Here is a 17,369-nt window from a genome sequence, read left to right as displayed (position 1 = left end):
GAAGCAGATTTGCACCCTACCGACGAAGGTTCCGAAGACGTTTCTACCGGCCAAGAGGAGAGAATGCTGCAGAATCTGGTGGGGAAGTAAGTACAGAGCAAGTGAGCGAGGGAGAGAGAGCAGAAGAAGTGTCCTCTCAGCAGAGACCTGTCCAGCGCAGACGCCCTCCTCCGTTCTTCTACAAACGGCAGCAGAAAGACTACGACTGGGATGCGCAGGCCTATCGTCTGTCAGAAGGAAGCATCGTCCTCAAGAAGAAACATCAAGGGATGACTGGGACGAAGAACCAGATGATAGAAAAGGGACTTTGCCTCAGCTGCCCACCGACCCTTTCGAGCTACTATTGGCAGTATCAAGATTAGAGATCTTTCTCACTGAAACTGTTGTATATAATGTATATTAAAACTGTTGTCATTGAAAATTTTTGCTATTATAAATGTTGTAGATGTGTAATTTGAGTTGATAAAGAACAACCACCTTTATGTCTTAATGCGTGAGGACACGCACCTGAAAAAGCGGGGGAGAATGTGGTGCCCCAAAATCTGAGTACCCTGGGGTGTATCTATATGTTTTTAATTTGTTAATTTAATTTGTTAATTGTTAAAAGTGTTTATAAAGATTTAAAAAAATATATATATATATTTTCTTTAGAGAGAAGTGACAGTTGGGAGTGGTTGGTGGTTGCCGGGAGTAACAGGAAGGAGGAGTGTGTGGCATAGCAACAAGTCCACTAACTTTGGTAATAACTGTGAACTCCCAGAAGGCAGTGGGAAGAGGAAAGTTCTAGACTTCTGAGGGAGAGAGATCCCTGTGTCTGCATAAACTGAGAGAGAAAAATAGGGACAGAATGAAAACCGGACAAAGTGATATATAAGCAGATTAAAAGTGAAGTAAGTGTAAGAAGAGAAGAAGATAAGAAGTGAGCCAAAGAGAGGTGTGAGTAAAAAGGAAAGTACTGAAAACAAATAATCAGTATAGAGATCCGTGACATCACATTAAACAGACTGAGCTATGTACTGAGAACAGTGTGAGAGGAGAGAAAATAGAGAGGTCTGTGAATACATACAAAAGAGACTGTGCAATACAAAAGATCATCAGCTTATTTGGCGTGAAAAAGTAATTTATGGGCCCCAACCACGTGCAGCACTTCTACTAAATTCCTGTGCACAGTTCAACCCAGGACTGAGTGTAAAATATAGTAACGTTACCAGGGATAATATTGGTGCACCAAATGTTTTAGTTGAATATTAATGTTAAGTGATTTACCTGAAAATTGATTTATTATTATATGTTAAATGCTATTGTGCTCTATGTTGATCAAATGAATATTTTGTCATTACCATTGAGTTGAAGGGGTCAGTGGCGCGGTGGCTTACCAAAATTATCTTTACCACGTTATTAATAAACCCAAGTTATTTGTCCAATCCTTGTCCCTTTCATTGAAGAATTTATCTCTTGACCACCGGATATCCGACCAAAAAAGAACCTGACTCGTGTCTGGAGGACAAGGTAAGGGAAGGAAGTCCCATCAATTCTCGGCCACCACATATTACCTACTATCTGCACATTAATCTCAGGGGCCTCTCCCTTTTTCGTTGTAACGTTTTTTTTGTATAGTGAGCTTTCTAATATACTTTTGTATGTCCACAAAAAGTTTGAAAGCATTTGAAATAGACGAAAGGGATTCTTTTTATCGCTTTGACAACACCAAAAGTTCATGAGGGTTCAATAATCTTAAACTCAAATTGAATATATTCAAGAATGAAGGTTATCATTGGGTTCAGTTGTATCTAACATTAAGACATCTTTAAGACATTATTCGATTTCTTAATTTTGAAATTTCTTAACCTATCTCTAAACTTTTTAGCTTTAATAATCTTATTTCCTCCACGTTTAGCTCTTTTTAATTTTCTTATGTTCATTAGATTTTTTAGAGTTGGGTGGGAAAGATTTCTCACCTTTATCAATCCTTACTGGTATTTTATCCAATTCTGTCTGTACCGTCTCCTTTTCAAATATTTTCCAAAGGAGAATTATCCAAGTCTCTAATGGGTTCATTATTATTGTAGGTTGTAAAAGAAATAGATTCATGCTTATATTGATCTATTCTAGAAACTCTATTGCAGGAATAATGATCATCATTTGGTTTTTTTGATTACCCTGTTGGAAAATTTCACAGTAGAGGAATAATTTGGTCTCTTAACTGGAAAAATGTTCTCGTTGTCCATTGTTGTTTTCCCCATTTTCCTAACTTCCTATCTTTCCTTCTCTGCCCTCATCCTCCCTTTCCCATTGTATTTTGTTTCCCCTTTGTCTACTTAAGTTATGACAAAGGTATGTGGACATGCAGTAATGTAGTAAAAATGTACTTTGCCACGTTGTCTCATATGTTCTATTTGCTTTTGCACTTTGTAACCTTAATTTGAAAAATACCAAATAAAGAAAATAATAAAAAAAAAAAAACATCGTGGTATCACGTTGTATCACACAATGCCTAAGACACGTGGTAAGGCTTCTTCAGCTTCTACCGTATAAGTAGCCGGAAGTGGTGTGCTCCTCCGTAACGCTTTAATTGCTAGAGTGGAAACTTTTAAACTGTCGATCTAAAAAATGTCTTCAGTGAGGTATGGGGAAATAATTAAGATGAAGTCTTAACAAATCCACGGCGGCAGATAGAAATGGCTCTACCAAAATGGCTCCTGTACCTGAGACATGAAACATTAAGCTTTTTGTTTCAGGCTGCATATAGAAAAGAGTAGATTCGCGTCTCGTCCCTAGGTGGTCTTTGACGTCACTACCGCTGGGTGGAGCTTACGCGTTGTCTTTATCTGTTGAGAAGGCATCACTGGGCCGGACATAACATCGCATTCGGGTGAAATTAGAAGCAGTAGCTGGTGTTCAGGCACAAGATCATCATGGAGTCCGAGACTAAATATCTCCCCGAATTGATGGCTGAGAAGGACAGCTTGGACCCTTCATTCACACACGCCATGAGTCTGCTCGCTAACGGTCAGTTACGCGGGAGGGGGAGCCCGAGCCCTGGCTGAGAGTATTTGTGTGTGTGTAGAGAGAGCGGTGATGGAGATACCCAGGGGCGGGCAGATGGGGAATCGTTGGTACATGGTGGCTGCGCGGTGTCTGGGGGGGATTCTGGAAAATGGGGTAATGCGTGGAGAGCTCGGGCCCAGAAAACGAGGGATGGGAGGGGTCTCTATACACGGCAGCTATGGAGCTGGTTCGCGATTAATGGCGTTTCCAATAGCTGAGGTACTGGTTTATCTGCTTTGGGGTTACAGCACGACACGTTTCTGCCCGCCGATAATCAGATCACTTGTTACAAATAGTATCAGAGTTTGTTCACAGAATAGTCACGTACTATTTGTGTGTTGTATTAATGTGTATAAATGTAAGATCAGTCACGAGATATATAAATAACTAGGTTTTCTATGGGTAATTGGTTTAATGCTTGTTTTAAATGCAGTTTGCCAAATTCTTTCTATGTGGAGCACCACCTTTGTGTCCTATTACAAGCAGAGCGCTTTTTCTGCCCTGTATCTTTCAATCCTCACTGGTCTATTATATTTCAGTATTTATGTTATCATTATTTAGTCTATAGAGCTCGTCTAACCCTTCCTTGAATCCCAATCAAAAGTGGAATGTTTTGCTGGTTTCCAGCAGCAGATTGGTTTGTTGTATCAGTAATTTTAAATCAAATGTTAGGTCAATGCCTTTAAATCATTGTCTACATAACTTATGTGGCTGTAGGGAGCAGCTTCTATATTACTCCACCTAAATTTTATCTGCTACCTATGGGGTAGTAGTACTAGCCCTGTCTTATGTGGGGATGGGTTGTGCTCACTGTTCTGAGACTTGCAGCATGCCTGGGTTTGTGCCATGCAAGACATCAAAGCATTTGGATTTGGTTACAGCTATTACATTCCAGTTACAACTAGCCCAATACTGAATTGTTGCCAAAAACTGTGAATTGTATGTTTTTATTTGTTGTCACAGTTTCACCCCTGGACGAATTCTAAGTTTTGAACTGAGTGGACATGTTGGGTTGTGACCAGTAAATATTTTTTTTTCTTTTCTGTGAAATACAATACCTTGCTCTATACTCAATGTGTCTAGGAGACTTTTCTTCCTTTCACACTGGTCTTCCTCTATCTCCTCTCTGCCTTGCTTGACACTGGCTGCCTTTCCCCTACAGAATACTTTTTAAACCCCTCACCAACAAAGCCCTCCAACTCTACTGCCCCATACATAACCAATCCCTTCCCCATTCAAACTCCCTCCTGTCCCTGTGATCGGCCAATGACTGTTGCCTGTCCTCCACTCTGATTACCTCATCCCCCTCCAGAATCCAAGATTTCTCCCGGGCTGCCCTCCTCCACTGGAGCAACCTTCCACTCTATCAAACTGACCCCTTATCTGTGCGCCTTTTAATGGGCACTTAAAACTGATCAGTTCCTCAAAGCCTAGTAGTAGCTGTCTACCTAAACATCTCTCCCTGCTTGATCTTTGTTCCCCTCCTGCCTGTTACACTCCTCTTACGCTTGATCCCCTTCACTGACTTCTTATTGTGCCTGCTGTCTGGTTGCCCTTCCCCTTAGGATGTTAGCTCTTGCGAGTAGGGCCCTCTTCTTTCCTGTATCTACCTATTCTTCTCCAACTTCACTGTACTAGCTATGCTTGGAGTTTTGTCCTGGTATTCACTTATTCTGTACTGTTTTACCCACAATGGTCCACTGTTTGTATTCAGTACAACTCTGCAGAAATCTTGTGATGCCCTAGAAATGATGATACTAAGTTTATGGCATATCCTATAGCTTATGAAATTGTCACACGGTGATTTAATGTCTCATCCTATTCAAGCTGTATTTAAAATCATGTGGAGTTTAGGAGCCTGCTGGACAAGTCTGTATGACAGTATGAACGTTTGAGAATCAATGATATATGTACCCATTTAAGCCATTAGAAATTGAATAATAAAATGTAGGTTCCAGAAGTCTGTTTTTAGTTGTACATCTATATGACTTTCTATTTTTACTTTGTGCATGTATTTTTTTTTTTCTTGTTGTGCACTCTAGATGTAAAGAAGTCAAGTCTTTGTAAACATGTGAATGTTGATCTTTGTGCAAATGCATTTCACACAAGATAGCTTTGTTCTGTGTCAAGCTGGTAGTCCCCCCATGATCCCCTCCCTCTTCTAGCAACTGTTCTTTGTCTAAGAACCCAAGAACATGTGCGGCCTGGTTTCATGCCTCCTGTGTTCAGTTGATCTCAAATAGGAATTGCGTTTTCAAATGTATATTCCATATACACATACACCCCTTCACATGCAAGCCAATTTAATATATTTTAGTGCTGGCTTTTAGTTGAGGGGAAAATAATTTTACATGGTAAATTCTGAGTGGTGGGACTGAAATAAAAGTTGTGTATCTTGCCGTCTATTTTTTTTTTTTTTTCCACTTTTTTTATTTTTAGCTGTAGTAGTTCTTTGCCAGCACGCAAATATTCAATTACTTACCCCTTGTCCTTGTTTTAACAGGACACATGTATTTTTTTTTTGTGTGTTTATATAATTTAACTCCCGCTGAAACCAAATTAACATGGCATGAGAAAAGACTTGGGGTCTACAATATGGAGTAGATTTGGGGGCCTGAGCAATCACAATGGTGTCCCAGTTTTTTAGTTCAAGATGATAGGAGTTATGTGGGATAGATAGATATATATATATATATATATATATATATATATATATATATATATATATATATATATATATATATATATATATATATTTATCTATGTATTATACTGTTTCAATTGAGCTCAATTTATTGAGTTTGATATGTAGGAGAAACCTCATTTGGTATTATCCTCTGCTTTGGGAATTCCTTGTGATATCACAGGCTTTTCTCATCTCTGGAAGCTGCACATAGTGCTCACTTGGGTGCTGCATATTTCTCTGGAAGCAGTTGTAGAATGTTATGTCTTTCAAGGAAAGCCACAATTTGACATTAATATAAAGCAGACAATTGCTTAGCTGAATAATATACATGACCACTAAATATGCCCACTATTTATGGCAGTAAATAGAACAAGCAGCATCCAAAAGATGCCACCATCCACCAGGTGCAAATGGGTATGGAGTCATTGGTATCGATATGTTCTATCCCGATAGGGGTTTACATGGTTTTTACTAGCATTAAAACATCCCGGTAAAAGCTTGACATTTGATGCCGATAGGTAAGGGGCTTTATATTTTGTTACAAAAGCCAAAAACATCAGTTGATATAGCTGTTCCTTATGCCTGCACGTATTCTTCCTTTTTCGACAAGCACTGATGCTAAGATGTAAACATGGAGTCTTTATTGTGTTCATATGCATTTATATAATTTATATTTGTTTGTCTTGTGTTTACTGTACAATTTCTAGTTTTAATTTACGTTCTACCATTCACTGAGGGCGTACCTTACATTATATGAGTGTCCAGATACCAGTTGAGTCCTGGATGGATCCTGGATCAAATTTTATTGAATGTTTTGCAACATATGGGTACAAAAAACAAGGGAATTCAATGGGGAGAGAATTCAGGGGGAGCTATTCCTTAAAGGGCCCTTTTATATGTGTATTGATTTTATGCAGTGTTTTGCAGTTTTTTTAAATCTTTCCACTCTCCATTGCAGAGATTGAAAGATTGAAGAAGGGAGGTGAACCGAAAAAGGAGGAGGACGACACCTACTTGGACTTGTTCTCTCACAAGAACATGAAGCTTAAGGAGCGCATTTTGATTCCTGTTAAACTGTACCCTAAAGTGAGTGTCACTTTGGTACTCGTATATTTGCCCTGCCACCACTCAACAGTTAACACTGTTAAAACCAGCTTCCCACTTACCATTAACTATCTTCTGTTACCCAAAATGGAGCTACAATCATTGATGAATATACAGTTTTGTCTTCATTGTGGCATGGTTAACATTCTATTTTTTTTCTCCCCTCTAGTTTAATTTTGTTGGTAAGATCCTGGGCCCACAAGGGAATACAATCAAACGGCTGCAGGAAGAAACTGGAGCAAAAATTTCTGTACTTGGAAAGGGATCCATGAGAGACAAGGCAAAGGCAAGTGCTACCAGTAACTTATAATGGAAACTTTCCACTTACTGAAGTCTCTGCTATATAATTGTGCTTGTGAACAACATCAAAAATATTTTAACTAGATGGGGGCACATTAACTTGAATGAGGTTCAGATCATTACAAATAGGTGGAAGTTAGTTTCTTATGTTTAACAAAATCTATAAAAGTAAACTTAGCTGGATATCATGCGCTACTACCAAAGGCCTGTCCAGGCCTCCATAAAGATACTTTACCAAGGGAGGTGCACTACTCTCTCCAATAGAAGATGTGTAACCTAATGTTCATGTTCTTATTGATCAGCGTTGGAACAACTACTGCTGATATAATTCACAATTATTATAACCAAAAAGGTTTTGTTTTTATTTGGTCAGCACAGAAAACCCACTATGTTGAAAGTCTCGAGTTTCCAGCTCATAGGATGTGGGTTTGATATGTTTGGGGTGGTGGGGGGGGGAAATGGCTTGCCTGAACCATTGTTTAATGAGAAACTTAACCAATTAGTCTTCATGTGATAACTGTAGTTTTGTTTCTTGTCCTATTTAAATTTTCTTATTCTAGGAAGAAGAGCTGCGGAAAGGAGGCGATCCAAAATACAGTCACTTGAACATGGATCTTCATGTTTTCATTGAAGTCTTTGGCCCACCATGTGAGGCATATACTAGAATGGCACATGCCATGGAGGAAGTCAAGAAGTTCTTGGTCCCAGTGCGTATAATTTTTATACTATGTAGACACTTGTTGGTTAACTGAGGGTAAAAGATGTGTTAATGAATACAGTTAATCGAAAACAGTTTACTGGCTAACGCCACTTAATAATTTAACAGAAACAAACCATATGTCTGACTGGTAATCACTTGAGGTTCAGTCAGTATGGTAATCCTATTATGTGTGTGAATTACACAGCATCAAAAGAAAAATGCTACAGAGCCCCCCCCCCCCCTACACACACACAGTTTTGCTTTAAAATACTCCAGTTGATAAGATTTGCAAACACTAATTTTTCTGCTCCATTAGGGCTTGTTCGCAACTATGTGACGTGTTCTCAATCTGCTAACTTGTGAAAAAAGCATTTAAAATAGAATGAATGGTTTCTTATGGGTTCGTTCCCATTATTGCATTTTTACATTTTGCATGTGAACAAGCCCTTGTGGTTGAAAACAGGATATTTAGGACTTATTCCCACTAGCATTGATTTCATACTTTGTACTAGTAGTTTTAACACTAGTTAAAAGCATCTCTTCTCCGTTCACCCTGTGCCTAGACGTGATGTTACTTGCATCCAGGAAAATGGGTGTTTTTTCTTCCTCCCTGAAAACAAATGTCTGTGGGTTTAAGGTCTAAATGATCAGTTTTTTGCAGCACTAAGATGACTGTTTTGCAAAGCGCTACAACATTGTTTCCACAATGTAAACAAGTAGCATTAGCCTTGGCTACCTGCCAAGTTCTATTTTAGTGAACAGGTGCATGTGAGTGCTGACTGCTGTCTTCACACTGATTTGATAATTTAGCTGAAATCTCCAGCTCACACAGCCTCTTAGGAAAATGTTATTTTTCTACTAGAAGACAGCTGCAAAGGTAATAACTCTTATCAATTGGGGACATGAATTTTCAATCACGTTTAAGTTAATATCCTTCAGTTGAAATGATTTGCTAGTTATTAACCTTTCTGCAAAAAAGTGTATCAAAGTTTTGGAACACATCTACGTATGTGCCGGAGATTTCAGCTCTCACATCCCCCACCCTTCCCTATTCACTACAATAGAACAAACTACCCTAGTTTAATTGCCAACACTCCATATATGTGCTCACCTTCGCTCACAGGATATGATGGATGATATTTGTCAGGAGCAGTTCCTGGAGTTATCTTACCTGAACGGAGCCCCGCCAGAACAGGCCCGTGGTGGTGGTGGAAGAGGGGGACCTGCCAGAGGTAGAGGGGGACCACCACCAACTGCAGCTCCACCAGCAAGGTAAACTATCAGCTTGCCATGTAGGGTCTTGGGGTGCATTCTGGAATATTTATGGTAGTTGATCCTCTTTGGAAAACCATATAATTTGGAAATGGTGTTCATAGCATGACAGAAATTTGTATTTGATATAGTAACATCCATGATATATTTTAACCATTGCAGGCTTGCAGAAACCATGATGCATTTCTATTATATTGTCAAATGACAACATTTTGTACTGAAGTGAGGTCATATTAAAAAGCTTTATTCTGCCAATAATAATTTTTGATATGGGTAATGGAATATTATTCATCCTTTGTATACAAGTGTGGGAGAATAACTTGCATTTTTGCAAACTGACTTGAACAAAACATTTCATAAATGGGCAACCGTGCTGTATTGATTGGGATCGGATCTGCAAAATATACAAACTCTAGTGGGGCATTGTTGGCCTGTTGAGGCAATTGATACATTCTTTAAAGGTCCCTTGCACCCTGCCTGTATATGGCTCTTTTAATATACCCTGTGGCAGAACTTGAAGATTTGACGTTCTATTTACACTTGCTATGCAGATTCTGGCTGCAGTGTCTGTGAATGGGTTTTGTTGCCAGGAAGACTTTTTTGTGTTTCGGAGGATACTATTCCCCATTGCAACTTCCTCAAGTATCTTTTGTGTTACTACTGTACATGGATGCTTCCTGCGAGGCATAAAAGGCATAGCCTATTCTCATGTCACTTCATGTTCCCTTTAGAGGGAGAGCTGGTCCTCTACGACCTCTTGTTCCAAGGGGAGCCCATGGACGAGGAGCCTTAACACGTGGAGCCAGCGTAAGCCGAAATGTGGCACCTACTCCTTCAAGTAGAGGCACTCCCTCTGGAAGGGCTCGAGGTGGGTCGATTCAAAGGATCTCCTTGCCTCCACCAGCGCCTGAATCCTACGATGAATATGTAAGTAACAGACTAACTTCTGCTAAACTAACTTATATTTTTAACACGTTAACAACATCTATATTGGTATTGCATTATTGCTATAGTTGGGGTTTAAATATGTAAAACTGGCTAATTGAACAGCCATCTTGTGAACCAAGTCAGTTTATGAAGTATGTGGTTATTTTGCTTAATGATGTAATCGCCTAGTGAGAAATGTATGTGAACCAGTATCGATCAACAGCTGCACTGCATAATATTTATCTAGGGTATATAGTCACTGGGCAGTATGTGCCCTTCTGTTTATAGGATTAGGACTTGGCCAGAGCACAAGGAATAGATTATACATGTGCATTGTTTTTTATATATCGGTAATGGTAATTTTAGCTGGTCGCATGTATAGTATGCTTCTGGTGTTGGCTCTAAAGATTTTCTTTTTTTCTTTTTATAGGGCTATGAAGATTCCTATGCAGAGCAAAGCTATGAAGGTTATGAGGGTTATTACAACCAGAGCCAGGGGTGAGTATCTTGGGAACAATGACTCTTGGGTAGAGAAGATGTCTTTTTGCTTGGCTATCAGTTTGTAAACAAAACAAAGTTGTCTATTCTGTGATTAGGTCCTGCTTTGTTTAAACTGGAATATCCGATAATGATTCCTCCTTAAAAGTGACTTTAAACAACAATGCACCAATTTGCTATGTAAAAGTGATGAGAGGTGCCGAAGTCAGAATGATTACTACATAGCTCTTCAGTGGCATTATATGAATGGATGAATTCCAGCATCAAGAGTGGGTGTAAGGAGATTTGCTATAATATCTCAATCCATGATGTTGGATGGTGTAGTGCGGTCTGCTATGCAAGTGCTCATGCGTATGGTTGAATGTAGATATTTTAGGAACTTAGAATGTTTTTCCTAAACTGCACTCATTTGGATCATATAATATAAACCTGTGTTTTGAGAATTTAACTATTAGATGTTTAAATGGCAACTACTCACATTGAAGGCAGAAAAGCATATTTTAAAGATTATTGCACCCAAAGATTAGCAATTATACTTTTTATTTATATTGTGCATAATTCAGAATTTATAGTTGTGACCAGTAACAGGGCTAATAACCCTTAATGTTTCCTTTAAAATATACTTTAATGCTTTGCTTCATGTCTTGGCTATGTCTGTTGTTTAAATACTTGAAATATGGTTTTTAAGGTTTATTTTAACTCTTGTTTGACCTAAGATGGTAATTGCTTTAGATGAGCTGTGTTCTTATCTTGTGGGAATCTGTGAACTAGCCACTTGTGATCGTTAGTAATGGTGGTGTTTGTCAAACAGATGAAAGGAGATCTTGGTGTCAAATGCACATCCATAGCAAGTGAAGTCTATACATAAAACTTGTTCTTTTTATTCAGTGACACAGAGTATTATGACTATGGGCATGGAGAGGGTCCAGAATCCTATGAAGGTTATGGTAAGTCTTGGTGGTTGCTTTTTTTGTTTTGTGGTTTGTTTTTGTTTTTTAGTCCTAAACATAAACTCCTCCTATTTTCTGTATTGAAATTCTATAGTCTGCTTAGCCGATCTCCCCCCTCTCCTTTTGAGAGAAGCTGAAAGCTCTTTCTTTTTTTCTTTTTTTTTCTCCTCCATTTTATTAGCTTTAGATTATTTCATGATTCAATATATGCAAAGTTTTTGCTTGCACTGCATTTGATGCTAGCTAGCATGATTCTTTACAATTTTATCATTTGTGCCTTGTATGAAGTTCATACTTGGGAAATCTCTGCTTATGATATGTACTCTTGGTTGTAGGGCAAGACAACTGGAATGGATCCCGTCCCTCCCTGAAAGTTCCATCTTCTCATGCTGCAAAAGGAAATGCCTACAGAGAACACCCATACAGACGCTTCTAAGACTGCTACTCATCCAAACAATTATTACTGATATCTTGTGTCCCAGGACTTCCTGTTCCTTAAACCACAACACAAGTAAATTTTCTGTGCTCTGTGACTCCTTTTCCCCCTCCACATGCTCCCTAAATTTAACTTGAACAACTCCCCTTAGAACCGCTTTTAAAATTGGATAAAACAAAATATCTATTTCTGATATTTAGACCCATTTTTATTTTCATTGTTAAAGAAAACAAAAAGAAAACCTTAAAATATTAATGCTTTTCATGTAAAAAAAAACAACAAAAAACTGAGTTAAAATAGTATTCAAAGTGATTTTGTTTCAAAATGAAGGTTTCTAATAAAACGTTTAATGTTAGCTGTAGATTCACGATCCTGAACTAAGCTGCATTTCAATATTCCATTTTTTTTTATTTGAGCTATTTAAATAGAGTAACTAGCTGTAATGTTGTATGCTGTTTAAAAACCCAAGCATTTGACTTTGTAATTAAACTCCGCTTTATGTTATTAAACCTTATGGACAAATCTTTTGTAACTGTTGTCTTAATTCACTTGTGCTCAAATAGGTTCTTAAAATAACTTTTAAAAAGATGCAGTGTATATGACATAAATCTGTCTAGAGGTGGGCAAAAATGTGACTTTTTTTTTTTTTGCAGACATTATTTAATGATTTAAATATACATAGTTTAGAAGCCATATACTACCAAGCATCTGCAAAAAATTAAGCCTCTACATTAGGAACAGACTGAAAGCTCCCTGTTGAATAGATGGGGTCTGATAGTTGATATAAAATATTTCTGAGGACTCTGATTTACAATACAAAACAAAACTGCACTAATTAACCAAATATATGGAATACCACAACTTTTAAAATTTCACATTTACTGGAGGCCTAAAACTAGTGGTGCCATTAAGTAATTAAAGACTCCTCTTAGGATGTTAATGGAGTGTTATTGTGGGTTGAATATTATATATTCTGTTTTTTGGGTGAAAGGCTCATGTTCCACTTTTAATAAAAAACAATTTAATATCATACAAAGTGGGTGGTTTTTGCTCTCCAAAGCATTTCAGATACATAGAGGAACAGTCCAAAAAGGAACATACTGCCCTTAGTGTTACAATCTTTTCTGTTTTGGAAAATCTTACATGTTAGGATTGTTACCTCTGTTTGTTTTTTTTAGGTTTTTTTTAAATCTTTTATTTGGGAGAATGTTTCTCATGGAGCAAAAATCTTGGACTGCATAGTCATGGCTCAAGATCTTAAAGGAGAAATCAACCTTTATTTGGTTTATATTTTAAGTCGGCACATTAGGCATACATCTACCTACTGGTCGGATAACTTTAGTGAATCTAATGAATATCTCCTCAGAGAAGCACTGTTCAGAGGACCATGCATCTGGAGTTGTCTGTCTACACCTTGCCCACACCACTTCATGTGGCTTATTTTGACAGTTTGAACTGAAACTTGGTTTAAGCATGGTCTTGTGATGTACTGATGGGGGGGGAGCAGGTGTAAACAGGACTACATATGCCCAACCACCAAAGATTGCTACTCATGCAAAGGGTACTTGTTAGGTGAACTCTACTTGATGATATGTAATCATTGGTTAATATGCAGGAAAAAATTTAAAAGGGGAGAAATCTGAATGCACAAGGCTGAACTTAATGTTACTGTTTACTGTGCTTGTGTCTTCAATAACCTTGCAGTGTACTCTTAGGAAGAGCCTGCTTAAAGCATTTTCAAAATGTTTGAGGCATCTTGTCAATAAAAACTAGACTGAAAAAGCAGTTTTTGCATTTTTATTTTAATGTTAAATGGCACAATTTTAACAATGACTAGTTGTGGTTTGAGTAATCCAGTCTGTGCTGTTTAGCAAACACCCTTTCTTTATAAATGTGGTTTGTTTTTTGTTTTGTTTTATGCTAGACCATTTATGTGGCAATTGTATTAAATCATTTGTCTTAAATATTCTAGGTAAATCATTCTTGCCAACTTTATCAAATCCATTATGGTACTAAATTCAAGTATATTAAACACCCTGCTGGACCGATACAATGTAAACATTCCCTGTAGTCAGGTAGATTAATTTCTTTAACCTAAAATCAAGGTGTTCTATATAGAATGTGTGTTTCACTCTACAAAAGACGACCGTTCTATCCTTCCTGGGAGTGTTAATTCCTGTGGCAGGGTTGATGTTTGGCTGCTTGGTATAAGCCTGGTACAGACTCAAAATTAAAAAACAAAAAAACAAATTAAACACACAAAAAAAGACAAAATAAACTTGTTATTTGTAGTCTAACGGGATAAAGACTGGAGAGTTCCCATGGGCTGTGGACATCGTACAAATGCCAAGGTTCCTAAACCTTAATAAAGAAAAGAGAAATCCTGCGAGACACTCAGGATGTGTAAATCATGCATCGCAAACCAGGTAACAGAATTCCCTAATACTGCTCTCCGCACGTTAATGTAATGTCAAATGCATTCTAACCAGGCAACAGCATAAATTTGTTCACTGGTCTTTGACTGTCCAGGATTGCTGCTGTTTGGATAAACTGTACAGACTGTGACTATAAAAAAATCTCCATATAAACTGATAGCAGATTGAACATTATCCACAAACCTTGTCAAAGGCTTTAAAATCCATTATGTAAAATAGATAATTGTAACCACTCCTACGTTTAATGCAAGTTGATATAAAAAGGTTTCCAAGTTGCCTTTAATGCCAATAGACTTTAAATCTGCTACATTTATAATATTAAAATACAAATCTGCTCAGTTATTTAAACTCAAATACCCATTTTAATCTCCTTACTTTTACTTTATTTATTTTTTTCACCCATGGTCGGAATGGCTTCTGCAAAGCTGATCTCTTTTTCTTGCTTTACAGGTGGTGGTTGTCAATATGCATGAAGCATTTGATTCGCAGGTGGGTGATATAGAAATGTAAGTCACTCCATTATAGACTGTACATGTTGCACTGTAGAGAAGTTGTAAGAAAGAACCCCCCAATAGTTCATCACTGAGATAAGAAACTAAAATGTGTTTTCAGTGTACACACTCCCAATTGTATTAGTGTAATAAAAGTGGGGGGACTTCTATTAAAAGTATAGGTAAAATTGAAAGAAATGAACTTCATATTTAAAAGGTATTTGTATATTTTATACATACACACTTACCACTCCAGGTAATAAAGGCTATAAGCTCAACCTACACATATCTACAGTTTACCTACTTTCTTTCTGGTGCATCTATTGACTGCTTATTTAATGTTTTACTAGCATCCTGCGGTAGTTTGGGTGTTGATATCTGGAAAACCAAGGCAAAGTTGCTTTTAGGATGCTCTGAATAACTCACAGCTTAGAATAGATTTTTATTTTTTTTTCATGTCTAAGAAATTTGTCGTCCTACAGCCTGTAGGAAGCATGAGTAAGTGTACACGGCTCGACTTGTGTATTCCATAATAAAAATAAATTTAAAAAAATCAACTTGCAAGATGTTTATGGTACAAGAATGACTGCAAACTACCACCACTACCAGTTTTTTAGGGGTTTTCAGCCATAATGCTATTAGATTTTTGCATACAAAATTTGAATATCGGTTGCTTTTAAAACTTGAGAGGAAGTAGTCTCCAAGCTGTCTTATCCTTCCCATTTGTGGAATAAAACATACTGTGTGCTTGTAAACTTGTACCAAGCTGGGTATAGCACTGCTAAATCAAAGTGCACCCACTTCATAGCAGTTCAGACTGTAAAGCTCCCTGTCTGATTTGTTTGGCTAGCTGATGAGCGTTTATGCATTGTTTTTAAGATGCTAAGTTATCATTCTCTGGCTCAAAAAGCTATACCCAGTGTAATTCCTCAGTCAAGCTATAGGCGAGAAGTCAAAAAGCACCTACTCCTAAGGACTCATTCACACGTATAGCAAACACATGTTTTGATCTACTTTTATCTCATTTATTGTTCTAAGCACTCAATGCACAATGGAAATGCCACTGTTCATGCAATTATTAATTCTTATAGCCAGAGCGTGTTTTAAACTTGGCAGGTAAGTTTTCAGTGTAAATTTCTTGATCATGAAGTATATTATTTAGTGGTATCTTGTACAGCAAGTATATAATACCTGAATTACTAGACAAAACTAATTTTGTCTCTTTATAGGATACTTGAGGAACATGGAACGAGCACTTGTGTGAAGTGAACATACCTGGGCAATTGGTTTAAATTTACTATTGACTTGAAATCCCTTTAAAGGTTTAATGTAGTAGTACCTTAATTGTTGGGCACACATGACTGTATCTCCATTTAACTCTTAAAGGTATCCAGAATAGCCTCAAGAGATTAAGACGGGTCTAGTTTGAAATCTAACATATCTGAAAATCTTAGAATTACAACAAATGCATGACTTGGGTGCAGTTATTTTTATTGGATGGTTTGTGACTCCTTTCAATAAATTGCAACCTATTCCTTTAGATTTATAGATCTGCAGGGTCAAATTGGTATACAATTACCAGTGTCATAGGAACTGGTAAAACCAGACTCTGTCAGTGGGGTGAAAATAATTGGCAAGCTTGCAACTCTTTTCCAAAAACTTGCACACCAAATATTACTCTGCTGGAACTGTGCACAAATAATTAAATTTTAATCATTGTTTATATGGTCTAACCATGGCTGTAGATGTACATACTGTCACAAGATCAGGGTGCAGACATCGTCTACTGTGGGGTATACAGAGCACTCTTGCACAGCAGCACTATGTTCTGGTAAAACTAGTCTCTGCTGACTTTATTCACGTTGAAAAACAAAACCACAAAATAAATTCTGGCCTGTCTAATACATTATTCAATCCCTCTGAAAGTACCTGCCTTATGCAGCTTACTAATACCACTTTCATACTGCCGCCCCAGCAATATCTCTGGTTTTTCAAGCCGGGTTTTTGCCGGGGCTCGCAGCGTCCCCCCAGCTCAAAGACCATTCATACTGCACCTCGGACTCCCGGGTTGACCCCATTCATACTGCACAAGTCTGTGCCCTGGCAATTTGTGGGAGTCATCACCAGAGCAGTTTTCATTGGCTGAAAACTTTTTTTTTTTTTTTTTTTTTTTTGTAATAGTCTGCTTTTCTGCTGTTTTGTCCATAAAGATGTGTATCTTATAAGATATTTTAATTTTTATTGTTCCATTGTATCATTTGTAAACAATCAGACATTTCTTCAGTGTTTCCAACAATTCCGTTCTGTACTGCTCACCGCTCCGTACTTTACTTTAGTCACCTATGTAAAATATGTGCGACCTTTCTCTTTAGTTTATTTCTTATAGTGTGTATGATAGTAGTAGTTTCAGTCCATACTGTTTTCCTAGGGTGTTTTTTTCCTGGTTTTATGTATGCAGTTAATGTAAATTATTGTGAGCATTACAGGTCAGACAGCCAATCAGCTTGTTTTCTGTGCAACCC

The 17,369-nt window shown here is 37.6% G+C and overlaps 1 protein-coding gene across 2 annotated transcripts; it reads left to right on the top strand.

Moving 5' to 3' along the window:
- The first annotated feature begins 2,789 nt into the window (after positions 1-2,789).
- Positions 2,790-12,443, top strand: KHDRBS1 (KH RNA binding domain containing, signal transduction associated 1). 2 transcript variants are annotated; one of them, XM_075195208.1, is made up of 9 exons: positions 2,790-3,009; positions 6,693-6,820; positions 7,008-7,124; positions 7,699-7,845; positions 8,986-9,110; positions 9,842-10,037; positions 10,468-10,535; positions 11,424-11,482; positions 11,821-12,443. In XM_075195208.1, the coding sequence occupies exons 1-9, from the start codon at positions 2,916-2,918 to the stop codon at positions 11,919-11,921; spliced, it is 1,035 nt and encodes a 344-aa protein (XP_075051309.1). In that variant the 5' UTR covers positions 2,790-2,915; the 3' UTR covers positions 11,922-12,443. The 2 variants fall into 2 exon arrangements, with proteins under 2 accessions (XP_075051309.1, XP_075051308.1); XM_075195207.1 differs by having other exon boundaries at positions 8,962-9,110.
- Positions 12,444-17,369: the final 4,926 nt, after the last annotated feature.

The sequence above is a fragment of the Mixophyes fleayi genome, chromosome 2 (genome assembly GCF_038048845.1).
Source record: "Mixophyes fleayi isolate aMixFle1 chromosome 2, aMixFle1.hap1, whole genome shotgun sequence".
Taxonomy (NCBI): Eukaryota; Metazoa; Chordata; class Amphibia; order Anura; family Limnodynastidae; genus Mixophyes; species Mixophyes fleayi.
The sequence above is the reverse complement of the archived record's forward strand: the minus strand, read 5'-3'. Positions and strand labels throughout refer to the sequence as shown.